The following is a 24,993-nucleotide window of genomic DNA, read 5'->3' as shown; positions in this document are numbered from 1 at the left end:
ATTTATAACATCCGAGCCTCTCAACAACTCCTACATACAAGTTGTAGATGTCCTTCATGCTTCATGTTATACACAGCTCCCTGTGACTGTCTATCACATGGACTGACAGAGTGACAGGTACATTTAGTAATTATTCTCTCATCAGCACCGTATTTATCTTATCCCATCACACCTAAGAACATCGCTGCATTTGCCTTATGAGCTCTGACACTTTGAGACAGTGTATCCCCATCACGCCGCTCTATGAGGTGGGTGGAGGGAGACACCAGTGAATTTACACAGCGCTGCGTCTGAGACATTCTCCATCAAGCAGTTTTCCATACCCACACTATAAACACCCACCTTTTAAAAACAAACAAGTCAAAGGTGCAACATTAATCATCTGCCGTCTTTGTTCTAAACTGGGCGGCGTTTCAGAGGAGGAAGTAAGTAACATTCAGATGGGGAAGTCTGTCACGTTATTCAAATAAAATACAGGCATGATAAAAATTACACAGCAACTGTCAGTTTATGGAAAAATTTTAATATACGCATAAAAAAAGTTTCTCAAAACATTTTTGTTCTTCAACACAATGTGACAAGGACGTGATAATCATCTGATCTTTATCATTAAAGTCAAGGTAAAGTTATTTTGAAGGAAGTCTGTGGTTTAGACCCGAGAACATTTAGATGCCATATTATTCATGCTGAATACAGTTCCACTCTTCTCTGCCACAACGATATTCAGTAAGATTAAGGTGACCCTCAGTTCTTCTCTACCCTCCTTCATCTGTATCTACTCCTTTCTTTATCCTTGGACTTCTTCGGGGAGCGGCTGCAGCTCCTTTCCTTGTAGCTGTGGCCTTTGCTGTGTCCCTCCTTCCCATGTTTGCCCCGGGACTTGCTGTGTTTGTTGTCCCTGTCTCTGGAGCGGGAGCGGGAGCGAGAATGCTGGCGGCCTGTTTTTCTGTCTCGCTGGCTCTTCTCATTGTCCTGGACATGTAAGAGAAGACATGAGCGTGTGACTTTTGCTGCTTTCAGACATGCATTTAACTCTGGAGAAAAAAACGGAGTCATACACGTAGAAGACACTGATGAAGATGTCAAGAGAGCATCCTGCCTCTGTCGACAAAGAAATCTATCTGTAAAGAAAAGCAAGGTTGAATCCAAACCTATACTATTTACCTTTGTTTGGACTCAGTGTAGGCTAATACAGTCATCTTTTTGTAATTCCTTCCTCTATCAGTAATTTGTCTGATGAAGATGTTGGAGAAAAGACAGGAAAGGCAGGTGAGAGAGCGTGTGAGGGGATGATATACAGCAAAGGACCCAAGCTGCTGTGGTCAAGACCAGAACATGTACCTGCTCTACTAGTTGAGTTACTACACTGATAAACAAAACAAAAAAAATAGGGAACACTTAAATCGTTGGATACATGATACATAATGTCCCATAGGTGCTCAATTGGATTTAGTTCAGGGGAACATGAGGGCCAGTCAATGGTATCAATGCCTTCGTCATCCAGGAACTGCCTACACACTCTGGCCACATGAGGCCGGGCATTGTCCTGCACCAGGAGGAACCCAGGTCCCACTTGTGCCTCCTAAATGGACAGATTGATGTCCTTGAAGTTTAACTGACTTGGTGTTAAACTGTGACGATTAAGTGTTCCCTTAATTCTTTTGAGCAGAATGTGTTCTTGTGAAAGCTGCTTTTGGGCACCCGAATTCTGCTGAAGAGCATTGACCTTATCCTTCATGCATGTTTCTGGCTGTAATGAGCTTGAGATTGACCTTTTTGATGACTGCAACCATGTCCTCCCAAACTACACAGACAGGCTTGTCTTTTACTTCAGCAAAAACGACTTGTTTGTCCATTCACCAGAGAAACTACGACATTCACCAGGATGTTTGTCAGTAGCCACACGTAATAGCTACGTACATATTGTGTTCAGTCAGACCATGACCTGACAGGCATAAAGTAGCACCTGTTAGCATGTTAGTCCATTATTTTATGGTATTTTTTTACAACACTGTCATGAGATTCTTAAGTACTTCAATCAATCAATAAAATTTTATTTATATAGCCCATATTAACAAATCACAGTTTGTCTCATAGGGCTTTAACATGGTGTGACATCCTCTGCCCTTAACCCTCAACAAGAGTAAGGAGAAACTACTAAAAAACCCTTTTAACAGGGTAAAAAGAAGGTAGAAACCTCAGAGAGAGCCACATGTGAGGGATCCCTCTCCCAGGACGCACAGAAGTGCAATAGATGTCAAGTGTGATGGAGAACATCAGAAAGATAAGGGTATTTGCAGCATTGATTAGAATAAACACTTTGTACATAATATATTATATTATTGATATATTAAATATTATATATCAAGCAATCTTGTTGTAATCATAGTCCATGGTCAGCAGCCACCACGATCATGATCCACCATCAAGATCAGATGCCACTATAGTCCACAGTCATTGTCCACTGCCGCCACCAGGATCCACCATCAGCTGCCACCTCGATCCTGGTCCACCACCATTACTTCTGAGTTTGTATAACTGAATTGTCTCGAATGCCAACTTAAACCACATTGAGCTGAAAGCAAGGCTGACTTGTATAAACAGACAATGTAAAACAGACTGATACCTTTTCATTATCTGGTAACACTGAACCTAACATTGGTCCGTCCTGGATAATGTTCATTTGGAAGAGTTGTTCATTATAAGTAACATCCTCAGAAACATGAATACAATTCTTAATAAATTATGAGAAAAATGCTGATACTTGCCAATTAAGGTGGTTTTAGTGGCAGACAAAGTTGAAAAAAGTGAAATGCAAATGATGATCACATCATTTGCATTTCACACGGTAATTTTATTACATTTATCATTTCATCAGAAGTTTGAATTTGTGTTTGATGATGCAGACAAAAAGAGTGATGTCAGACTTTCTGCAGAGAGGAGAAAAGTAGCTCATGTGTGACGAGCTTGTCTCAGTGAAATGTTAGTTTCTAATCATGGGAACTACTGAACCGTTTAAGGATTTAGTTTTTATTTTCTCTCTTGTTCTGAGCTGCACTGACAGAATAAGAGTCATCAACACTGACAGGAATTCTGTACCAATTGAAGAATTCATCAGAAGTGAACTAGCTTTGTCCAACTGAAAACCCAGATTTAAAGCTGAAGTTACCTTGACACTTGCTATTCCAGCTTCATAGTGCATTTGTTGGTAAACGAACTATGAAGACAGAAAATGAAGCACTATTTTCAAATTCAACTGCGAACAAACAAGCCTGTGAGAAAATAAATTATGAATCAATTAAAGTAAGACAGCCCAAAATACACAGACACACATGCAATCTAAATTGATAATTGAACTGATAATTTATATATATATTGACATTTTTAGTTTGTTTTATGTTTTGGAATTTGTGTGCCTTGTATGACAGGATTAGGAATTGGACTATGATTGTTTTCTGAGATGGTAACAGATGTTTACTCCGATAAAATACAAAACAAAAGAGTTGAATGAATGTAGACCTTTTTATATTCAATATATTTATCGTCATTCCGACTACTTCTCTAGCAGAACTTGGAGGACATGAGATTGTGTTCTCATGTTCACATGTTCACAGAATCTGCTTTAGCAGAAAAGCTCTTTTTAAAGAGCTATTTTAGTTAAATCATGCCTTAGTAAAAGTTAAAATCATGAATTTATGTGTAGATACATTTATCAGACATTGGTGAGAAGTTTTTATTGCTTCCTTGTTTTTCTTAATCTTATTTTTATTTCCTGTTTCCAATGCTCAGTTGTTGAGTAAATGGTTTCATCACATGGGGAGGACCGGAATATGGCTCCACCCTAGGCGTTGGCTTTGATGTGTAACTGACAGGTTGATGACTCAACTATAGTAAAGAGACTGGAGGCCTTTGTGTAATACTTAACCTTTAAAAACCTAACAACCTTCTCAGGGTGACTCAAACAAAAGCACATTTCAGACAACTATCAATAGAGACAAAAGCATGTGATACCACTCAACATGTTGACTCCATTACTAAATCCTTAGTGCCCAACACAACATTTAGACTCTGTCACTGTGAGAGAAGCATTCTGGTTTCAGTAGAGACAGAACTAAGGCTGCTGCGATTGATCGGCCACCCGTTGGTATGGGCTGATATTCCCTCTAATTTCTCTGATCGGGGATTTCTATAAACATCAAACAGAGGAGCCAATCAGATGAGGCAAAACAAACAGCGGTCACTCATGAAGTAATTGAGATGGCTCACTCGTCATTTGTTTCAGTAAATACATTTGTATTCTAACCTAGGAAGTTATTTGATGACTACTGTTTCCTTTTCCCCCCCGGAGCTGATTGTGGTAATAGCTAACGAGTGAGGCCTCTTGCTTCTCTTCTCATCTCTGTGGAGAGTTGCACATGTGCAGTATTTTATTGATTCCACAGGAAAGTTAAGCTAAAGTTAGGCAGCTGTTGCCCGGCCAATAATGAACAGTTGTCAATTGAATTCATGATACTTTCTCATTCCTTGATTTTATAAAATGTTGTTAATATAGTTAAATAAATAATACTATATGATAAATGGAAGGCTTTCAAATTGAGATCCGACCGCTCAGACTACATTCAGCAACGTGTCCTTAGGCCACAGGGTAACACATGAAAAAACTTATAATTAACCTCATATTTGCTGATTCTGATGCTCAGATCTGGAGCCGAAAGCTCCAGAAGTTGACTTGACAACTTTTGAACGAGATGCTGATAAAGCGTTCTTATACCATTCTTTGCATTGTCAATAGCCTATTTATATTGACACACACAGTTGACAGCTAATTAGGTAGACCAAGCTTAAATGAATACAATGTAATATAGCATTTCTGTAATACAAAATGTTCACTAAATGCAGAGGTGTTGATTCATCTTTATGATGCAGTCTGTTGTGCTGTTGAATTGTATTGTGTTAAACTGTTGTTTCCTTAATGTCACACCATTTAAATGATGCTGTTTTCAGACAGGAGACTGTCCACCCCATTGGGTCTGGACTTTTCCCAGAGTTTACCTTTCACATATGAACATTCCGCTCAGACGCATTTATAAACAACACAGAGGTGAGGGGTGGGGCAGCAGGAAGAAGAAAGACATAACGTGTAAATTCTGTTGCAGAGATCACATTTTTTTGTTTTTGTCTTGGTGTACCCGATAAACTGACAGAGTGCATATGTTCATGGTGCCTTATATTCTAATTACAATCACTTTAAAAGCCCAAACAGAATAAAATTTGCTCCATATAAACATACTAACCATAAACTTAAGTGAAACTGTTCACAATTTCACCTGATTACTTAAGTTACTATAAAGTTTATCACCAACACCAACATCTCCCACCAACTCTGATGAGATTAAGTAGTAGTAGTAGTCTGCAAAAGCAGAAGTATGCCTCCACCAACCAGTGCGGTTTCCATCTACATAGCTTTGTTTTCCAAATTCATTTATCTAATAAGTTCATCTTTGACTCCAAGTAACAACTGATCAAAAGTTGAAGGAATTCCCTCAAGGCCCTGAGATATTACATACAAGAGACCAAAAACATGTTTTGTGAGGTTACCATGACCGTGCCTTTTGACCACCAAAATCTTTTCAGTTAATCAGTGAACATGTAAACTAAAATTTAAAGAATTCCCTGAGGTGTTCCTGATATATCACATTCACAAAAAATTGTTTTGTAAGGCTACTATGACCTCGAACTTCTGACCTTTGACCACCAAAATCCAATCAGTTCAGCCTCGAGTCTAAATGAATTTTTGTACCAAATTTGAAGAAATTCCCTTACGGCCTTCTTTAAATATCTCATTCACGAGCATGGGACAAACGGACGGACAAGCCTACAACGTAGTGCCTCTAGCCCAGACATGGGCAAAGTACGGCCCCCGGGCCGTATACGGCCCGGGGGCCGTACTTTGCAGGGTTTACACAGGACGCGGAAGCGCAGCGCCACGCCGTTCTCAAGCGCGCAGCCGCCTGGCTGTTCACACGGGACACGCATTTCTCCGCGCTGGTCAGCCCGCGATTCTGCTTTCTCCGCTTGTTGTTGTACCCGTTGTAACGCCGGGTTCACACAGGACGCGGAAGCGCAGCCTCGCGCCCTGCACCGATGGTTTCGGCGTCGAGTCTATTTAACAGAGCCACGTTTCCAAACCTCCGGAGGACTGCACAGAAGATGCTGACTTTGTTTGGCTCGACTTATGTGTGTGAGCAGACATTCAGCATCATGAATGCCAACAAAGCCCGTCACAGATCAAAGTTAACGGATCAGCACCTCAGATCTATCCTGAGAATTGCCACAACCAAAATAACTCCAGACTTGGATGCACTGGCAAAAATGGGAGATCAACAACACTGTTCCCACTGAAACTGAAAGTGATGATGTGTTGCTGCAGCGAGGTTGGAGCCAAATCTCCGACACAGCCTGCGTGGCTGCTCTAACCTGTTAATGTAGATAACAAAGAAGTTCAAGTGAGGTAATTGGTTTGGGCGCAGGCCTCAGATGTTTTCATGATGTTTGATCAGTCACGTTACGACATTTTTTTGTATTGTTCATGTTCGTGCAATTTGTTAAATTGCCTTGCAAATAAATGCTTTGCTACCTGTTAAAGGCCAAATCCTTTCATGTAATGATTTTTACATGTCATTTATATTAGTTCACACAAACACTCCATCCATCTGTTCCTGGCCCGGCCCCTCTGTCAAATTTTAGAACCCACTGTGGCCCATGAGTCAAAAAGTTTGCCCACCCCTGCTCTAGCCACTGGCTGTCGCTGGTGTGGAGCCATAAAGAGTATAGTTACTCTATCCTTTAGTACCAAAGTCAGAATATAAGAATAAAATACGTGTCTGAAAGTGGAGATGTACAGAAAAGATACCTTATGCTTTTTGGTCTTCCTGCTGTCCTCATCACCAGAATGATGATGGTGCCTCTTTTCCTTGTGCTTCTTCTCTGAGGGCCAATGGCTCGTCGCCTCCTGGTCCTCCTCTATTAGCAGATCATACTTGGAACTATTGGAAAAAATTATGGAAAACTCCAGGAAAAATTTGAACATCAATGGTGAGGGGTTTTATTTTTTAAACATCTCCCATCCATGTGGACAGATATGTTTGCATGAACCTCCACTACTGCTGACAAACGGGAAAGTTTGATCAGCGGTGTTCAAAAGTTCAAAGACTTTTCCACAACAAGCACAATGCATTTGCCGAGTAAGAGAAGCAGAGCAGAGTACAGGTCGATCTGTAAACTCCATTACTGCTGCTAGTTCCATGGCAGGTCAGAAGATAATGAGGTCACGACACAATTGTTGGTCTGAGCAGCTATTCTCGAAAATATAAACAATTTAATAAATAAATGAATGAAAAAACGGAGGCTTATTTAGAATAACAGGCTGCTACCTTTTTGCAGCTCCAGACAGATATATCAGATTTTTTCTGACCCCTGGGCTAAATAAAACGGCTCTATAGTTAAATACTCCCGAATGATATGGTTGGGATGACATGAAGTGGTAAAACCTGGAAATGAACTCCCAGCCTGTTACACACAAGGATACTCTTGTTTAGGCTTCACTTGATCCTTGAGAGCCAGTTTGGATTTGTTCTCCACATCCTTCTCATAGGCTTTGAAGTCATCTTTAGTATACTTCCCACCTAGGAAACAGAAGGTTGTGACTGTAAAATCTCTCTGAATGGAAAAGTTGAAGATGAGTAGGACAGTAACATTAAATAAATGTACTATATGGATTTGAAAAAATTGATTTACTAATTCAAATTGATCTTTATTTTAAAAAACTGATGTTTATTCAAAATCAACGACACCGATCCAATATTATTATCGTTAATATTTGCCTGTTACTGTCTTTGGCCAGTTCACATGGAAGCATGAAACTTGAATCTCTTTAATCTCACTTGGCCATTATTCTCATGCGACAAGATCTTGCCACATGAGACACTAAGCTTTAAGACAGATGTGGAAGAGTCACAACATGTTTTACTAACACACAAACGACAATCGTGAAGTGACAATCCTAACTCATCCGTGCAGATGTGAAATGCTTTTGAGTAGAGTGCATAGTGTGTTTCCGAAACAAGGTAGTTGATTTTACAAAAGCTTGGTTAGGGAATCTTTATAATACACTGATTCTGAATGTATAGATAGTAAATTTACAAGATTAGTTTAACTATTCAGGAAAGTCGACTTGATCTAGAAAACACTGTCTCTGCACCTTCTCAAAGGTTCATGGTTCAAATGCTTTATTGTCATATGCAGACATAAACAAGTTAACAATGCAATGAAATTCTTAGTTCTCTTGTTTCTCCCTGGTGCCGTCAGTTATTCAAATAAAAAATATTAATAAAAATGAAAGCACTTGTTAGTCATGTTAAATAAAATGTACACGAATGAAACTGCTCTGTCCATTCTAAGAAGCAAATCTACATTGAATTGTAAATCTAACTGAATTGGGACCTTGAGACATTTATCTATTTGGGAAATGAATGGTGATACCCAGGCCCTACAGTGACCCATTAGAACATAAAGAACTATTTAAACAAAGTAAAACACAAAGGCTTCAGCGCGAGTACCTTTCCCTTTCCATTTGATCTTTGAGACTGACTGGCTGAAGTCCACGTGAATGCGTCGATCATCAATGAGCACGTTGTCCATTTTGAAATAGGCCTTTTCACATTCCTCTTGCTGTGGAGACAGACAGCAAAGTGTGATAGAAGTTAATGTCAGGCAGTACATTGATTACCACTGTTAGTTATTTTCACAAGAACTGTAACTATCACTGATAAAACCACAGATTATTTTCTTAGTTAAATTGTAAAACTTCAATCAAGCTGTCCAGTAGTCTAAGATGATGTCTTCCCTTACGCAGCCTAAAACCAAAGAGATTCAGAAACGAGCAGAATGTCGGCCCAGAGCACCTTTTTCTTGAGAAAAGGACTTAAATACTACAGACTACCACTTGTGGATCAGCTATCAAAGAACTGACATATCACTGCAGCTCAAATTTCTACATTACATAAGTTTATGTACAAGCAAAGATGAACATCATGCAGTCAATACACTTAAAACTGAATGACTGTCTGGAAAACAAAACTCATATTTAAAACCAGTCATTTTACAAACTAACTTTCTCATTAACTTCTTCCCAAAGTCAACATTTGCAAAGTCGGAAATGAGAAAAAATCTAAATAAAAGGGAGCTCCATGCAAAGGTTTCTTGGAACTCATTGACTGGAGGACACAGATTGATAATATGGTTTAACCTCATTTCAGGGGGTTGCCTCTTTTGAATGTAGTTCATGAAGGTCTTCACAGGACTTAAATAACCTGGTCCACTTCAAACCACTGGCTGAACTAATACTGCACATGGACTTCCTCATTGTAAAGTAAACGGGTCAATTCATAAGATTACCACAGGGAAGTTGAACAAAGACTCTGATCTAACACACCCACCATTCTTATGTTTTACTTCCATGATGGACAGCGTCATCATAAATACATCTATGTAACTTCTGCTTCTCTATCATAATGACTCCATGTGATAACAGCCCTTCTGCCCTAGATAATAAATTAAAGATATTCAGATCATCGAAGGGTTTTTCCAATGAATCATTATCGGAAGAGAATAGAGTCCAATCTTGTGCTGCCTTCTCCTCCCGCTGAGTACATTCTATGTGGAAATTTCTAATGATCCCATTTGCCCCGGTCAAATTAATCACTAGGAGTGGTTGATTATATAAAATAATTGTGAGGCTTATTAATGAGATTCCCAGAACCTGAGAGAAAGTAGTTGCGGTAAATGCAGGGCGCACTGCGGATGATAGAGACACAGAGAGGAGCAGTACATTACTGACAGAGCCGGTAAAAACTGTAAAAAAACAAACATGTATGAAAAGACCCAAATGAACCCTGTAAGCGGACTTAGTGGAGCTGTGCATTTCTTCACAACTGTCAACATATTGACTGATTGACCCCGGCATTAAAAAAGACGACCCTTTTCTGGAAGCTTTAGTGTTTTATGTCAAGTGTACATTTCTTGACCCATTAGACTTCCGCAATCATATTTTCTCCTTTAAGATTCATTTTAAAAGTCAATATTTCAATTTCAAATGAAACTACGAAAAGAATGTTATACATTACATTCAGTAAAAAGTAAGTTACTGTCAGAGAGCTATTCAAAATCAACAAGAGCTGAAATGTTTATGATAAAAAAGTTGTGTGTGCTTTAACTTGAATAACGTGTTTAACCAAAGGGTGATTTGAATTAGCACGAAAATAATTGTGCAGATCAGCCAATCAGAGAACAAGATTATGTCAAGTGTTGGGCAAAGTTTAGATATTTTTAAACAGTCTTTTTCTGTCAACAATATTGCATGATGATACTTTCACACATTTTTTATGATGTCAGTCCCATCTCATCTCAGTCTTAAAATATATATATATAATTGACATCAATTTTCATAGTTTACGTGAACAAAATCAAAACTAGTCCAGGGAGCACATTTCTTCAGTGTTTGCTTCTCTCCATTGAGGATTCTAGATTTGTTTCCCTCACTTTTTCATACTGATGATTTACTTTTTGTTTGTTGTAACAAATATTCTTTAAAAATTGTACTATGTTGTCCACCTGGTATTTTTGCTTATTTTGATGTAATTTCTTGAAATATCTTCAAATGCTTTACATCTCTAAAAATCTGTAAAACCTGAGCTAAAAGGGTTATGGTTAAGTCAATAAATCATAATCAATGAGGAAAGTACTGAAATTATACAAAAAGTGTTTCTTCACTTAACCTTAATAAATACATTAGACATATTGGCCAACAGATTTATCAAAATATTTATTAACTTCCCATAAGTTGTTTGAAATATGTTTATTTTTAGTTTGTGAGATATGAACATTCCTCTCTACTCCTGTACAGCCACTCTTTGGCACCACCTCGCATTATCAGCATTTCACCGCATGTAACTAAACCTAATGACATCGTCACAAGTGTGCAATGTGATGAAATGAAAGAAGCAGACCTTGGCTTTCTGCTGTAAACAGAATGAATGCTCTAATTATTATGGTTTTAATTTTAGATCGATTTTAACTTGATCGTAACTGCACATGTCCGTTTTCAGGGTTAAAACATATGCTTTAAAAAAATTGCTTTAAAAATAAATATCTTTTAAATTTAAATGTAAGCACACATTCCTAGTGGGTTACTTTGTAACATGATTGGTGTTTTGTCTACCATAGAACTGTGAAATGTTTGGTTTGTCAGAAGCCCTCTAATTCATCGATCTGGGCTTCTTGGATTCTATTTCAGAACTCATTGGTACCTTAAACAAAACAAGTATCTTGCATGGTTTTAACACAGGCTGAATTTCAGTCTGAACAATCTTCATGCTAAGCTAGGCTACCTTTATTCTGACAACAGCCCTGAACTGTCGGCAGAGACACATGATTGACATACGCTCACTCTCAGAAAGAATGCGAGTGAGCGCATTTCCCAGAAAGTGTTCCTTTAAACTGTAAACACATCCCGACATACTTTACATAGAAGTGCAGCACATACAAAAACAGTACATTCAGAGAGTATCAAGTTATAGAAACATCTCAGTGGTTATCAAGAGTCAAAGCAAAGTGTCTGCATACTTTACTTTCTTAATAATAAATTGTCATTATGGGATATTTAAAAAATGTTATATTAAACAAGTAAAAGGGGTCTGAAAACTTTCTGAATGCACTGTACACACTTCACTCAGATATTATGTACAGAAAAATGCTTACCGTGTCAAACTCAATGAAAGCGTAACAGAGGGAATCTCCAGATTTCCAGTCTCTGATGATCTCACAGCTACACAGAACAGTGTCATAAGAAATTCATCATCAGGTTTGTTGTGAATATAATACAGAACTAAAGCCAAATGCAGCACATATAACATTTCCATATAAACTTATATCTATGAAATTACCAGTCTTATATGAAGACAGTCTACCATTATGTCAGACTTAAAGGTTAGTGTCACCTTTTTATGACCCCAAAGCGTGAGAAAATGATTTCCAGGTCCTCATCGGTGGTCACCGGGTTCAGTTTGCACACAAACAGCACATTCTCTGGAGGTTTCACGTTTGCGTCAGGGAGGTCACCCACCTGGAAGAAATGTGAGTAAGAATTGTCTAGAAAAGACTCGTGGTACCTTTAGCAGAAAGCTAGGAACTGATTTATTCTTCTCACCATCTCCAGCAGGATGGCCTGAGTCTTGGCCTCATTCTCCTTCAGCCTCTCCTCGAGCTCTTCGGCCGCTTTCCCTTCTGTATCGTCGATCACTTCGTCAGCTCCAATTCTGCCACTCTGCAAAGAATATTTACAGTAATCATACACATTTTTCCTTCTTTTTTATTTATCCTTTTAAGATTTTCTGAGTATGTTTACGGCTGATTTGGACTGAATATGTACTATTAGGTAACCTGAGGTAGTTAGTTGCTTTATATTGACATGCAGAAACCTTCAGATCCATGTAGCTTGACTACTGACTGCAGGGTTGGAGACTGATGATTATGATGCAAGTAGCAGCTAATGTAACCGAAACTAGGTTACTTTTATTTTCACACTTGTAGTCTTCAGCCCAAACCAATGCTTACTCAAGTGACATCACTTGAGGACATTAATCAGATTTCACACAGGTACCCAACGCAACACCAGAATACACACTTTTATACAGGGCAGTTTGATATATCTGTATATCATGTGATGGTAGACAAATGTCAGTCGTCAAATATTGTATATATTTATTTTGTACACAAACAAACACGGAGGAGAGTGAACATGACACAAGAGAAGGACTAAGACCAGCCAAGACAAAACAAGAAGCACATTTCTAAAAGAGGAGCTACTTCTATCGCAGGGACCAAGCCAGACACAGAAAAATGAGACACAACAGACTCAAAACACCACTAACCCTTTTAGCACCTAAACATGAAATATATCAAACGGTACAGAGCGAGTCTATGGATGAGAGACACTAAAGTCCAGTGGAGATGGGAAAAACAAACCCCAGACTCAGACACCGCAATAAGGCTTTAGCCCGAGACACAACACATGACAAAGCTGCTGCTACAATTTAACAACTGCCAACCCAAGGACACATTTAGGTGGCTGGGAGTTATCTGGATATGAAGTGACCAAACAGTGGCAGTGTACTCACATCTAGCTGCTCTCTGGTGGGCTCAGGTGAGCGGTCAGGGACTGGCAGGTCAGGAGGATCATCGAATGGGTCTTCCAGTACCACTGTGTGGTTTATCCTGATGAAAAGATATTTCCCCATCACTTTAATACCTAATGCTCTGTCGTCGTTTTTTTTATGAGAAACTACAAAAAAATACATTTCTGTTGATTTTTGTTATTGTTGGAATAAAACCTCTGACCTTCACAACACAAGTGCCATATACTAAATACACAATAGATCCACCTCACCTGATATCCTGAAATGGGACAAAGTCCTTGTCAACAAAGGTCTCATTGATTTTGGTCAAGACATCCAAGCCTTCTGTGACTTCCCCAAACACAGTATGGACTCCATCCAAGTAGTCCAGGTTCTCACCAGTGGTAATAAGAAACTAAGGACAAAAACATCAACAGATAAAGTACACCGTGTATCACATCTATAAAAACAGGTGAAAACACACAGTAGACCACTTGGCATAAAATCACACCAAGATCTGATACATGAATCTGAGTTTAAGGTTTTGATATAATTTGAATGTGACAGTAAAACATTATCGATGTAAAGACATTTTAATCATGGACATACCCAGGACTTCAATTTAAAATAACAATCTAGAGTTTCTTTATATCAGAATATTCTAAATATTCATGATACACAAGTTATTTTTCTCTTAGTTTCTCGTTCCCTGTTGTGTCTAATCTGGAGTCTTGTAGGGAAAATAACATGCTTGTCACCTGAGAACCATGCTGATTGTTTCCATTGTTCACCATGGATATAGTCCCCCTCTTTTTGTGTTTGATGCGTGGTGCTTTCTCCACATCGAAAAAGGAGGCTTGGTCCCCAAACAGTTTGCTAACCACAAACAAAAGAGAAAATCGGTTCAACTCGGGTGTCCAAATAAATAAAAGAATAAAAAGTTCAGTAGGTATGCTGATGACTGACCTATAGACCGATTCTCCACCACGGCCAGTACCAGTGGGATCCCCTGTCTGCACAATGAAGTCTCTCTGTGGACGAGGCAGACACATTGTTACATGAAGCATGTCTAACACACTTTGGACAAATCAGGTAATGCAGTGTATGTTTACCACAACTTTTAATAGGACAGTAAAGATTTTTTTTTGTAAATTTAGGAATTTGGTTACAATATGACTGCATGAAGAGATGATGAACAACGCAATAAACAATATTGAAATATTCACCAGCTGACTTCAAAGTCAATCAAAGTTAGAGTTGTTTTGTTTTTTTATCCATGTATAAATCAAATCAAAATCTCATCTGTGACCATAGCGCCACCCTCAGGCCAGTCAACATGAGTGTGGGACATGTCTGAACGGATAACAGCAACAAGATTAATTCACAGCGCCGCAAAAACTTAAGTCTTACCTGAACATTGTGGAATAGGCAGTAGTTGTAGTATTTTATTTTGCATAATTTCAGGAAGTTTAGTGAAGCTGCAGGAAGAAGAGCACAGAGGCTAAAGATAAACCGAGTCATCACATCTGACCAAATAATAACAAATTAATAACAAAATACGTCTATTTAGCTTTACGAAATAAAGAATTTGTGTTGGTTCATTCCACCGTTGTTGCTGTTGGTGAATTAACTGTTAGCTACTGTTAAATACGCAAATGAAAGGAAGCAAACAAGCTAACAGCCTTTGCTAGCACTTCGTTATTCTGCGATAATCATGAAAATTCATCTTGCTAGTTTATTCCACAAACGGCCAGTACACGGCGTTAGCTCTCATTATGTAGAAGTGTCTTGGTTTTCTTACTTTTAGGCCTTTCTTCTGTAAACAAATCTATTACTATATCGCCCAGTGTCGTTTCAAGGAGCACCGCCATGCTGACGTCTTCTTCTAATGAACTAATGGCAAACAACTTAACGGTGCATTACCGCCACCGCCTGGAAAGGAGTGTTCTTGTTCTTCTTCTTCTTCTTCTTCTTCTTCTTCTTCTTGATTTACCGTGGTTGGCATCCAGATTATAGCTTCTGTGTGGATCAATACGTTTTTTAATATATATATATATATAACACACACACCATAACATATGGCCTACTTTATCCTCATTCCTACTTTACACCCTACTCCTACTATAAATTCTTTAAAATACTGTCACCCTAACATCTATTCCTATTTACCATCATACCCTGTGAAAACCCCCTGTATCCCTTAAAAATGCTCCTAGTACCTCACAGGCAAACAGCTGTCCAAGGACCCAGAAAACCACAGCTCCACTATAAGGGATTACAGGCCTTTCTCACAGAGTACATTTGGGCTTGTCAATCAGGGCTAGAGGGGGTAGAGCAGTCGTCCTTTAACCAGGGGGTCAGCACTTCACATCCCAGTCTTCCCCATTCCGCATGCCGAAGTGTCCTTGGGCAAGGTGCTTAACCCCAAGTCGCCCCTTTTCATAGAGAAAGTGTTGCACATAAATGCACTGTATGAAAGTGGTTGAATGGCAATAGCTGTACTGTAAAGTACTTTGAGTTTCAGCAGGACTAGAAAAGCTCGATATAAATACAGACCATTATCTCCCTGTGTGTGTCCCGTACCTGCTACAACTCATAATGCTCCACTGATTCCTCTTCCTGACGCCCCTCACACAAGCCTGCCCCCTGTCCCCTACCATTCTAAGGGTTTTGTTAAGTGCACGATGCCCTGACCTCGTCCTATAACAGCATTTCCTCCCTCCTATTTCCACCTCTTACCATTTTAACTTCACCACTCTTCTGAATAGAATACACATGCCTCTCTCTGTCCCACCTTTCTTGCCACATCTGACTAGTTTTTTCTCTATCACATCTCTATAGTAATTTCCATTTCAACCCTTCCTTTCTTTAACACCTTCTTTTCCAGCTCGCCCCCCTCTCGTGCCCCCTCACCCCTACATGTGCTGGGACCACAGACAGGTCACCTGACCTCCCCGATTCACTATTATTGCGCTTCCATCTCTGACCGCCACGCCGACGCTCTTGATCTCGCGAGAAGACAATTTGGATACGTCACTCGCATGCGCATTTAATGTATGTTGCTGTGTGTTGTTGTTGTTGTAGCTAACGTGTAGCTGCTAAGTTGAGTGAACACAGAATGAAGATGTCCGGAGCAGCACTCTGCGTTGTGCTTCAGGTTTTTATCTCAGTGGTGTCCACACAGTCGTCGCCCCGGCAGCTGAATACGGTGAGAAACAAGGCGGCTACCATGAGCTAACATGAGCTAACATGACACTGAGCTAATGAAGAGGCTGCTGTTAGCATAGCGTCACAGCTCACTGCTGGAGGACTGGCAGACATTGTGGTGTTAACCCCCACGTCTCTCTTTGTTTTTGCTCTGTGGTTGTTATGATTGCTGTCTGTAGGAAACCATCTTGATTAACGTGACAGCAGGGACACTGGCGGACACACAGCTGCAGGATTCCAACAACTTGCAGGTACACAGTAAAAAAACCAAACTGAGGGTTCCTATGACTAAGGAAACCTGAGCCATTGGCATAAACGCAGTTGTTGCTGTTGTTTCTTCCAGATCAATTTCAACATATCGGTGGGTGAAGAGCAGGTGCTGATCAATGACGTCCCAGTGGAGCTGTCGGGGGTCACCAGGTTCACCTGTCAGGCTCTTCTCTGTGAGTTTCCTTCATCATCACGTCAACGTTCACTGCTTATGTCTAATCCAAGTATTTAACCAACAAAACCACTAATTCAAAGCAATCTGTTACAAATCAAATACTCCTGCTTATACACTTTACAATGCTGACTGTACATTCCACCAGCGCACCGTGCTGCTCTTTCGGCTGTTGTCGGGAACCTCTCATTAACTTGCTGCAACCAATCATACACTGCAGTTCATATCTACTTTGTGCCTTTTTGACCGCATACTTATATGTTGTGTACTTATGTGTACTTATATGTTTACACCAGGATTAGAGAGAAACAACAATTCATTACCATCTATGTCCTGTTCATATTGCAGTATAAAGTTGACTTTGAGTATTCATAAATTCAATTATGCTTACCTCTCTCCATATTATATTAATATACTGCCAGTGCTTTGAAATGTGCAAGTCATTTTTTATATAAAATAATCTAATATCTAATACAATCTAATATGAATAAAATATCTAATCAGTCATTGTTGCCAATATTATTTTTCCAATGGCATTTATTTTTCTATGACAACTTTCTGCTGTTTAATTGATAGATTCATTTACTAATTGTAAGGGCTGAAATCGCATCCTCAAAATTTTAAATTGTTTAAGTCGGAGACACATCCCAAGCTTGAAAATAGACTGGTTTATGATTTTTTTTTTCTCCAGTGGACAGCAACAATGGAAGCAGTGAGTTTGAATCTGGGGACATGGTGTCCACTGTCACCCGGGTGATGGTGAGCCAGAACCGGCTGTACAGCAGCTCAGAGGAGGTGGTGGCTCTACAGGTGTTCAGTGAAGTGATAGAGATGGAGGGCAAAGAGGTAGGCACCTTTTTGCAATCTAATGCTTCTCTCATGCATCTTATTGTTAATGAGTTATTAAGTTATCACGATGTGTTCCGTATGAAAAACGTTTGTGTAATTTGGTTGTCCCGCGGCGGTAAGTCGGTCTGGGTGAATGCTTCTGCAAAATGAGTAAATAAATATAAACATAAGAAAGATCCCAATTAGGTCTCTAAAGTTTAAGTCACTTTTTACTTTGAATACTGGGTGTGTATTAAATGTTTGGAAGGATCCATATTGTCATTTTACTGATAAGTTAGTTGCATCACTAAAACAAAGTAGTAGCCCACATCATCCCTCATTTGACACAATGTGTTATTTTTCCTATTTCTACATGACTGATCAAATCCAAAACTATCTAGTGTAAAACATTGTTTGTAATAGTTGTATGTGGATATGATTTCACACCATTTGGGGTTGAATCATTTAGGTCCAGCAGCCTGAGATGTGTGAGGTGAAGATCCTGATGAGCCCAGATTACCAGAAGCTTGCTCAGTTTACCAATATTTACCCAATTGGTCACAGCGAGATCTTCAGGGTTCCCAGGGAAAATGACGTGGTCGTCACTGATCCACCAAATCCTCAGAAAAGTATGAAAACATGTTTCCTTTTCTGGTCTTAATTATTGCAATGCAGATAAACTAAAGCTTTATAATTTAAAATCAGATGAAGATCAGCTGGTCTCTCAGACCACCAGCCAGTACCCCCTGAAGCACACAGAGACCACCCAGGAAGAGACTGCAGCTCCTGGGAAGCTCCCAGAGACTCCTCTGCGTATGGACCCCGACCTGCTGTATGACGTCAGATATGATGACAAATTCGATGACCAAGAGTCGAGCCAGCCAGATAACATTCAGATGAAGACTCCACCCAAAGAGCTGATATCATCTTATTCTGTAAGTATAATTATTATTTATATATAGATAGTACATTTACTTTCTTACTGTATATAGGTACATTTCTTATGTATCTGTACATTACTTAAATCTTATCTTTGGGTAGTTCCACTACATATATAAGCAAATATCTGCACTTTCTACCAAACTACATTTTTACAATGCACTGTGATTGGTCAGACAGAGTTTGTGAAAAGCTTATATTAAATCACAATCTCAATCTTTACATTTAATTAGCTCAGTCACAAGTTACCTTTTATTAGCAATGACCAAAAGTACCAATGCTTTTCCAACTTCCAAATTATTCCAGAACAAAGTGGCTTATTCTACCAAATTTGTAGTCATTGTTCTAAATTAGAATGTCCATTTACTACCTGTTCTTTATGAAGATCATGTGACGCGATCCACAGCTGTGAGCTTTGAGCTCAGCTTTTAAAGGAATATTTAGACATTTTGCAAAATATGCCAAATTGCTATTATTCAGTTTGAGTTAGCTTAAACTCAGCTAGCCTAGTGCATGTTATCTATTCTATACGAAGATGGAAGTATAAAACAACTTTTGTGGGTGGTTATGCACTAAATAATTATTAGGCTGGGAAGAGTGACTTTCTAGAGGTTTGTCTCCCCATGAGGCTGCCAAGTCCGTCACGTTTCCAAAAGTTCATTATAGCTTTTATTCAAATTCTCCATTATGGCGTAATACAACTGCACTATTACGATGTGTTTTTGGTAGATAGTCAGAGACGTTGCTTCACTCATTTCTGGTGCCCCCGCAGCCTCACTTGTGTGGTTGCCAGTAAGGGACTTTCCAATATGTCGTAATTGTAGAGCAGGGATGAGGAACCTCTAACCTCTGGGCTTATACAGCAATATATAAGCAAATATCTGCACTTTCTACCACACTACATTTTTACAATGCACTGTGTTATATGTTCACATTGTCTTTAGATTTTTTTAAAGTAATGTAGTAGACCGTTGTATTAGGGAATAGGCCTCATCTTGCAAGTACTTTTACTTATAATACTTCAAAATGTATTTAAAAGCAAGCAAGTACTTACTTTTACTTAAGTACTTCCTCCACCACTGTCAGCCCCACAATATCATGAAATGAGAGATTTTTCCCCATCTAAAGCCAAAAGTCTTCACCACGGCCGTCAGGAAGTCACACACTGAAATTCTAAATGCACATCAAACTTATCACCAAAGGATTGTTCATAAAGTCTGATAAACATTTGCATAATTGAATATATATATATCACTCTCAATATATCAGGTATCTGTTTCTGTCCAAGGCTGTTCACCACCTTATTCCAGTCTGGACCTCTGACCATCACTACATGTTCAGGACTAATTCTGCTCTTTAAATTGAACGGGTTTGGAAGGGATTCGGCTTTTAAACTTTTTCCATACTTGCAGCTCATGACCTATGATTTCTCAGTCATTTTGGTTTGTTTTCTAAATGACAAATGGGCTGCGTTTATTTAGTATTGTTCTAGTTTTAATGACCACTCAATGTGCTTTGCCGTATTAGTCATATTCACCCATTCACACACACTCACACATTCATACAACGCTCCTCTATCCCATATCATTTACACTCTGGTGGAACAGTGTCCTGACCAAGGAGTGTGGAACTATTAGAGCTTTGTGGTGGCAGTAAATGCTCGTCTCTGTGTCCCCTCTGTCCTCAGGCCATGTGTCAGTGGATGGAGCAAGTGAGGGAGCGTCTGAGGCGCTTTTGCTCCGAGTCCCTGCCTCTCTTCTTCCTGGTGATGTGGGTGGTGGTGATCGGCGTTGTCGGATCAGCGGTCATAGTTAAAATCCTGGACATGTTTTTCCCAACATGTGAACACAAGTGAGTTTGTTTCATTGGGTTTATGTGCAAACAAATACTGGAATATATCCAGAATGTGTATTTAACCATGTGATCACTCACCAGGTGACCTCCCTGATTGGCTTCAAAATACCAAACTTTATGTCTCTCTCTTTTTTTAAGGCACATTTTTCACATGAACCCTGTCACTCTCATGCCAGAGGATGAGAAGCACACACTGTTGGAGAGCATAGAAACAGAAGCAGAGGGAGAAGAGAAGAAGCCTTGAATAAGGATTGACTTGGCCATTCCCTTTATTTTCAATTTGTTCTTGTTTATTCTTTAACCTTTGCAGCTTGTGTTACATTTCAGCATGGTTTTGTCTTGCTCATATTCAGATTTGTAAACCATCAGCTTTTCTCTTTAGTTACCCTCTAACAACATTGGCAACAGAACAGGGGGTGGTTTAAATCTGTCAAATTGACAAACTCACTCTGCTGATTTAATGCTGGTCCAGGTGATTCCCTCACATTGAGTCACATGGTCAAGTGGAACAGAGAGTGAGTGGGCTACAGTACTGGATCAAGTTAATACAATGTCTTGTCAGCTTGCAATATGGTGAATCTCACTGTGTTCCCAGCGTCTTTGCATTCAGCCGATTTATTTGCACAAGAAAACTCTTTGCTGGTATGATTGGTCAGACAGAGTTTGTAAAAAGCTTATATTAAATCACAATTTCAATCTTTACATTTAATTAGCTCAGTCACAAGTTACCTTTTTATTAGCAATGACCAAAAGTACTAATGCTTTTCCAACTTCCAAATTATTCCAGAACAAAGTGGCTTATTCTACCAAATTTGTAGTCATTGTTCTAAATTAGAATGTCCATTTACTACCTGTTCTTTATGAAGATCATGTGACGCGATCCACAGCTGTGAGCTTTGAGCTCAGCTTTTAAAGGAATATTTAGACATTTTGCAAAATATGCAAAATTGCTATTATTCAGTTTGAGTTAGCTTAAACTCAGCTAGCCTAGTGCATGTTATCTATTCTATACGAAGATGGAAGTTGAAAACAATTTTTTGTGGGTGGTTATGCACTAAATAATTATTAGGCTGGGAAGAGTGACTTTCTAGAGGTTTGTCTCCCCATGAGGCTGCCAAGTCTGTTTCCAAAAAGTATTTTACAACAATTTTCATTACATTTAATGTGAACACAATCCACTGGTGGTCAGATTTCATTATAGCTTTTAATCAAATTTTCCCACAATGGCATAATACAACTGCACTAATGCTATGTGTTTTGGGTAGATAGTCAGAGACGTTGCTTCACTCATTTCTGGTGCCTGCCAGCAAGTGACTTTTCGATATGTCGTAATTGTAGAGCTGGGATGAGGAACCTCTATCCTCTGGGCTTATACAGCTTGATCGTGCCTGTGTGGCAATTCAAAAATACATTTGAGAAATACTCATACTCATGATAGCGATGAATTTGTCTGTGTTAAAGGAAAATATCATTAAATAGTAGACTAACTTCAGGATGGTCTCTCCTGGCTGTATGTCTGTTGGGTCACAGTAACAACACACACAGAGCGGTTGTTTCACCCCTGACAAGCATCATGGCAACTATCAAGATAAGAAAAGTAGATGTGGAATTTCTCATTTCTTAGAGAAACTGACAAATGATTATTTTCTCATTTTGCAACCACGTTTTGAGAGACTGCCCTCTGCTGGACCATAGGCCAAACTATTGTTTGTTGACTTAAAATGTTTTTGCTCAAACACTTTGCAGGTGGAGTATTTCATATTCTTTTCCAAGCAGTGACCCTAGTCAGCATTGACTCTAGGAATTCCGCAGTTACTTTGCTCAAATGTAAACTAAAACAACAGAACATATCCTCAAAGTTTGAATATTAGCTGTTCTGTGACAATTAAGGAATCTTGATTCACTTATAAAGATCAAAAGCTTCATAGTGACACTGTTTAGTCAAGGTTTTCTTTACAAGTATGTAAAGGAAACTTCTCTCTTACTGAACAGCTAGAGAACACAGGTCAGAACACACACTGTTTTAGGAGAGTTGATGTAAGTAGTGTAGGTTCAACAAATGACCTTTAACAAACTGAGCATTTTAGGGGCTGCACCCAGTGATTTAGAGTTTTTATGTTCACTGAAAAGAGTTTCTATATGTAGCAGCTCTGTGCATGTTTATCTCACATGTGTTTTCTCTTAACTAGTACCCCATTGCTGAGAAAAAAACATCTGTAGGTCAGCAAATGCACTACCGGTAGTTTATTTGAAATATAATTATTTTTTATCCTGTCATCCTTTAATTGAAAACAAGATGAATACTTAAAACAATCATGTTTGAGTATGTTGTCTCTGATGAAGTAAGGTTATACCTCATCACACTGTAACTTGTGATCAGTGATTGTGTCCCTCTCACACCATTTTCATACTGGATCTGAATGTCACTTCTGAGAAGAACACATCCCTTTGAGGTCTATTACCCAATCATGAGGTTCCTATGTTGATTGTCATTCTTCACAGTGCCTCAGTGCCTGTTTGAGGGATTCTATTTGATTTTACTTTGGTTGATTCATGTTGCTAACACATGGAGAATGTAAGTGAAGTTGTTGTTATAGTCTATGCACTCTAAATGTATTATTGACTGATGTAAAATATCAATGTGTTTGCACAAGAAATGAATTCAAAGTGGAAAATATAACAGCGATTGAGCAAAAGCATAAATGAAATTTTGCTCAAGTTTTGAGGTAAATTATTTTGATGTTTGTGGCGCCCACTATGAGTTTGGTTTATTATGAGTTTATTGGGTGAGTCCTTTAGGAGTTATTACAACCTCTTTTGATTTATAGCAGCCAGATTTTAAGTTGTGCAGTGGCGTTGTCTCTCTAAAATGGTGTTTTTGGGGCCTCATCTGGAAGCACTGGCACATCATTACAAGTTATTGAGCCATTTTTCATGTTTGTAGTGCCTCCCAGCGCATGGCAATTTGAGCTGCAGCATAAGGCATCAGATAAGAACCAAGAATGGCACTCAGTAGAGTGTATACTTCTGCTAAGGATGGAAAATCCTACACATGATTGGCTAGTAGCCAAAGAAGAAGGAAGTGTTCTCATAACCATAACAATGCATTTGTGAGAAAACATAGTTAAAGTGAAAAACAAATCCTGGATCTGCCCCTTAATCTGCATGTGCACCAAAATGTAATGGTTCTTCACAGGCCCAGCCACCATCCCTCCACCCTTTTTGGTTGTAATCGATTTTGAATTTTTCGGGTAAATAAAACCAGCATTCGACACGGGGAACATAACTCCTTGATACTGGTGACAAACTGGCACAAACTAAATTAAGGTTCTACACCTTTGTAGTCAGAATCCTGATTATTGCAAAGAGGGTTGGTTACTTAGTTTTGAATTTGGGAATGAAAACTTGAGTACAACCTGCATGAATTTTTCTTTAATTTGTTTTGTGGTAAAACTCATCGATAAGTCAGAATGACTGAGATGATAAAGCTCCTATTAGAGCCCAGGCTGGGCTCCAGGCAGGTGAATGTGGGTTTCATTACTTCAAAAGTCAACTGGTTTTTAGTTTTCCCAGAACCTTTGTCATGCTTGAAAAAAGCAGCACTCATAAAACATCAGCTTGTGTATCAGCCACAGGACACGTCTCTCCCCAGGGTTCTGTTCAGCTGCAGGATGCATGATGTGCTGCATTAAGGTGCATGTGTAGCTAGTGAATGCAGCTTGCTGTTCTGTCAGTAAGCTATACATTAAAACTAGGAAACTGCATGATGACTCACAACAATCCAACCTGTTTCTTTCAAGTGTATGCCTGGAAATCCAAATGACACACTCCAAACAATTAGGTGCTGTAGATGACAGCTACATCTACATTCAGCCTGTAAGGCAAACAACGAGTCAGGCATGGATTCAGATGTGTTGAAGAATAAAACAAATGTGTTTTGATTTGAGACATTTGTGTGTGTGTAACTTGTGTGAACTACAGCTGGACTCTGTTTTTAAACCTTAAATTCCTACTGATTCCTTTTGACCATAACTTTTATCTATTGTCTGATAAATGTGGTTGTGCAGGCTGAGAGAGCTGAGAGAGCTTTGTCCAAAAGGTTTTTCCAATAAGATGACTCTTTTTAACTTATAACTTTTCAAATGACGATAACAGCTTACACACAGTTTCCCATTGGACATCCAAAATAAGCAACAGGGGATTTTACATCTGTATAGTCACTATCATAAACCCATTGGACAAACAAATTACACAGCACCGTCCATGAGATCAGTCTTTAAAGCTCATCTGGTTGCTGCATATTTAGTGAAGGACTTAAAAATGTTATAAGACAAGGCAAATATTTGTATTTCTGTTGCAAGACTTGAGTTTGATAGATAAAGCTGATAAACCAAGCTTCATGTGTTCCAACTATAACCACAACAGGATCCTCAACTGTCACAAGGCTCAAAATAAAGTGCAAACTGTCTCCAGCCAACAACTATCACACTC

At 39.0% G+C, this 24,993-nt stretch overlaps 2 protein-coding genes across 2 annotated transcripts; one reads left to right on the top strand and one right to left on the bottom strand.

Moving 5' to 3' along the window:
- Window positions 1–501: 501 nt before the first annotated feature.
- Window positions 502–15,156, bottom strand: ppil4 (peptidylprolyl isomerase (cyclophilin)-like 4). Its single transcript, XM_035144519.2, has 13 exons — window positions 15,034–15,156; window positions 14,643–14,710; window positions 14,199–14,263; window positions 13,991–14,108; window positions 13,505–13,647; window positions 13,236–13,332; window positions 12,266–12,382; window positions 12,057–12,181; window positions 11,818–11,884; window positions 8,619–8,730; window positions 7,589–7,685; window positions 6,914–7,046; window positions 502–972 (listed from the first exon to the last, which is right to left on the bottom strand). The coding sequence occupies exons 1-13, from the start codon at window positions 15,101–15,103 to the stop codon at window positions 766–768; spliced, it is 1,419 nt and encodes a 472-aa protein (XP_035000410.1). The 5' UTR covers window positions 15,104–15,156; the 3' UTR covers window positions 502–765.
- A 1,085-nt stretch (window positions 15,157–16,241) lies between these two features.
- Window positions 16,242–24,448, top strand: ginm1 (glycoprotein integral membrane 1). Its single transcript, XM_035143501.2, has 8 exons — window positions 16,242–16,440; window positions 16,619–16,690; window positions 16,783–16,882; window positions 17,573–17,727; window positions 18,179–18,338; window positions 18,415–18,644; window positions 20,336–20,499; window positions 20,641–24,448. The coding sequence occupies exons 1-8, from the start codon at window positions 16,351–16,353 to the stop codon at window positions 20,744–20,746; spliced, it is 1,077 nt and encodes a 358-aa protein (XP_034999392.1). The 5' UTR covers window positions 16,242–16,350; the 3' UTR covers window positions 20,747–24,448.
- Window positions 24,449–24,993: the final 545 nt, after the last annotated feature.

Source organism: Hippoglossus stenolepis, chromosome 20 (assembly GCF_022539355.2).
Source record: "Hippoglossus stenolepis isolate QCI-W04-F060 chromosome 20, HSTE1.2, whole genome shotgun sequence".
Classification (NCBI taxonomy): domain Eukaryota; kingdom Metazoa; phylum Chordata; class Actinopteri; order Pleuronectiformes; family Pleuronectidae; genus Hippoglossus; species Hippoglossus stenolepis.
Note: the sequence above shows the minus strand (reverse complement) of the source record. Positions and strands in the feature narration are given on the sequence as shown.

Bases quoted from the DNA above. Each gene is read 5' to 3' on its own strand.
- ppil4 (XM_035144519.2), bottom strand. From the start codon at position 15,103: ATGGCGGTGCTCCTTGAAACGACACTGGGCGATATAGTAATAGATTTG. The intron at 12,182-12,265 runs GTGAGAAGAATA...CATTTCTTCCAG, and splicing joins AGGCCATCCTGCTGGAGATG to GTGGGTGACCTCCCTGACGC. The intron at 11,885-12,056 runs GTGACACTAACC...TGTTCTGTGTAG, and splicing joins CGCTTTGGGGTCATAAAAAG to CTGTGAGATCATCAGAGACT.
- ginm1 (XM_035143501.2), top strand. From the start codon at position 16,351: ATGAAGATGTCCGGAGCAGCACTCTGCGTTGTGCTTCAGGTTTTTATC. The intron at 16,691-16,782 runs GTACACAGTAAA...TGTTTCTTCCAG, and splicing joins AGGATTCCAACAACTTGCAG to ATCAATTTCAACATATCGGT. The intron at 18,339-18,414 runs GTATGAAAACAT...ATTTAAAATCAG, and splicing joins TCCACCAAATCCTCAGAAAA to ATGAAGATCAGCTGGTCTCT.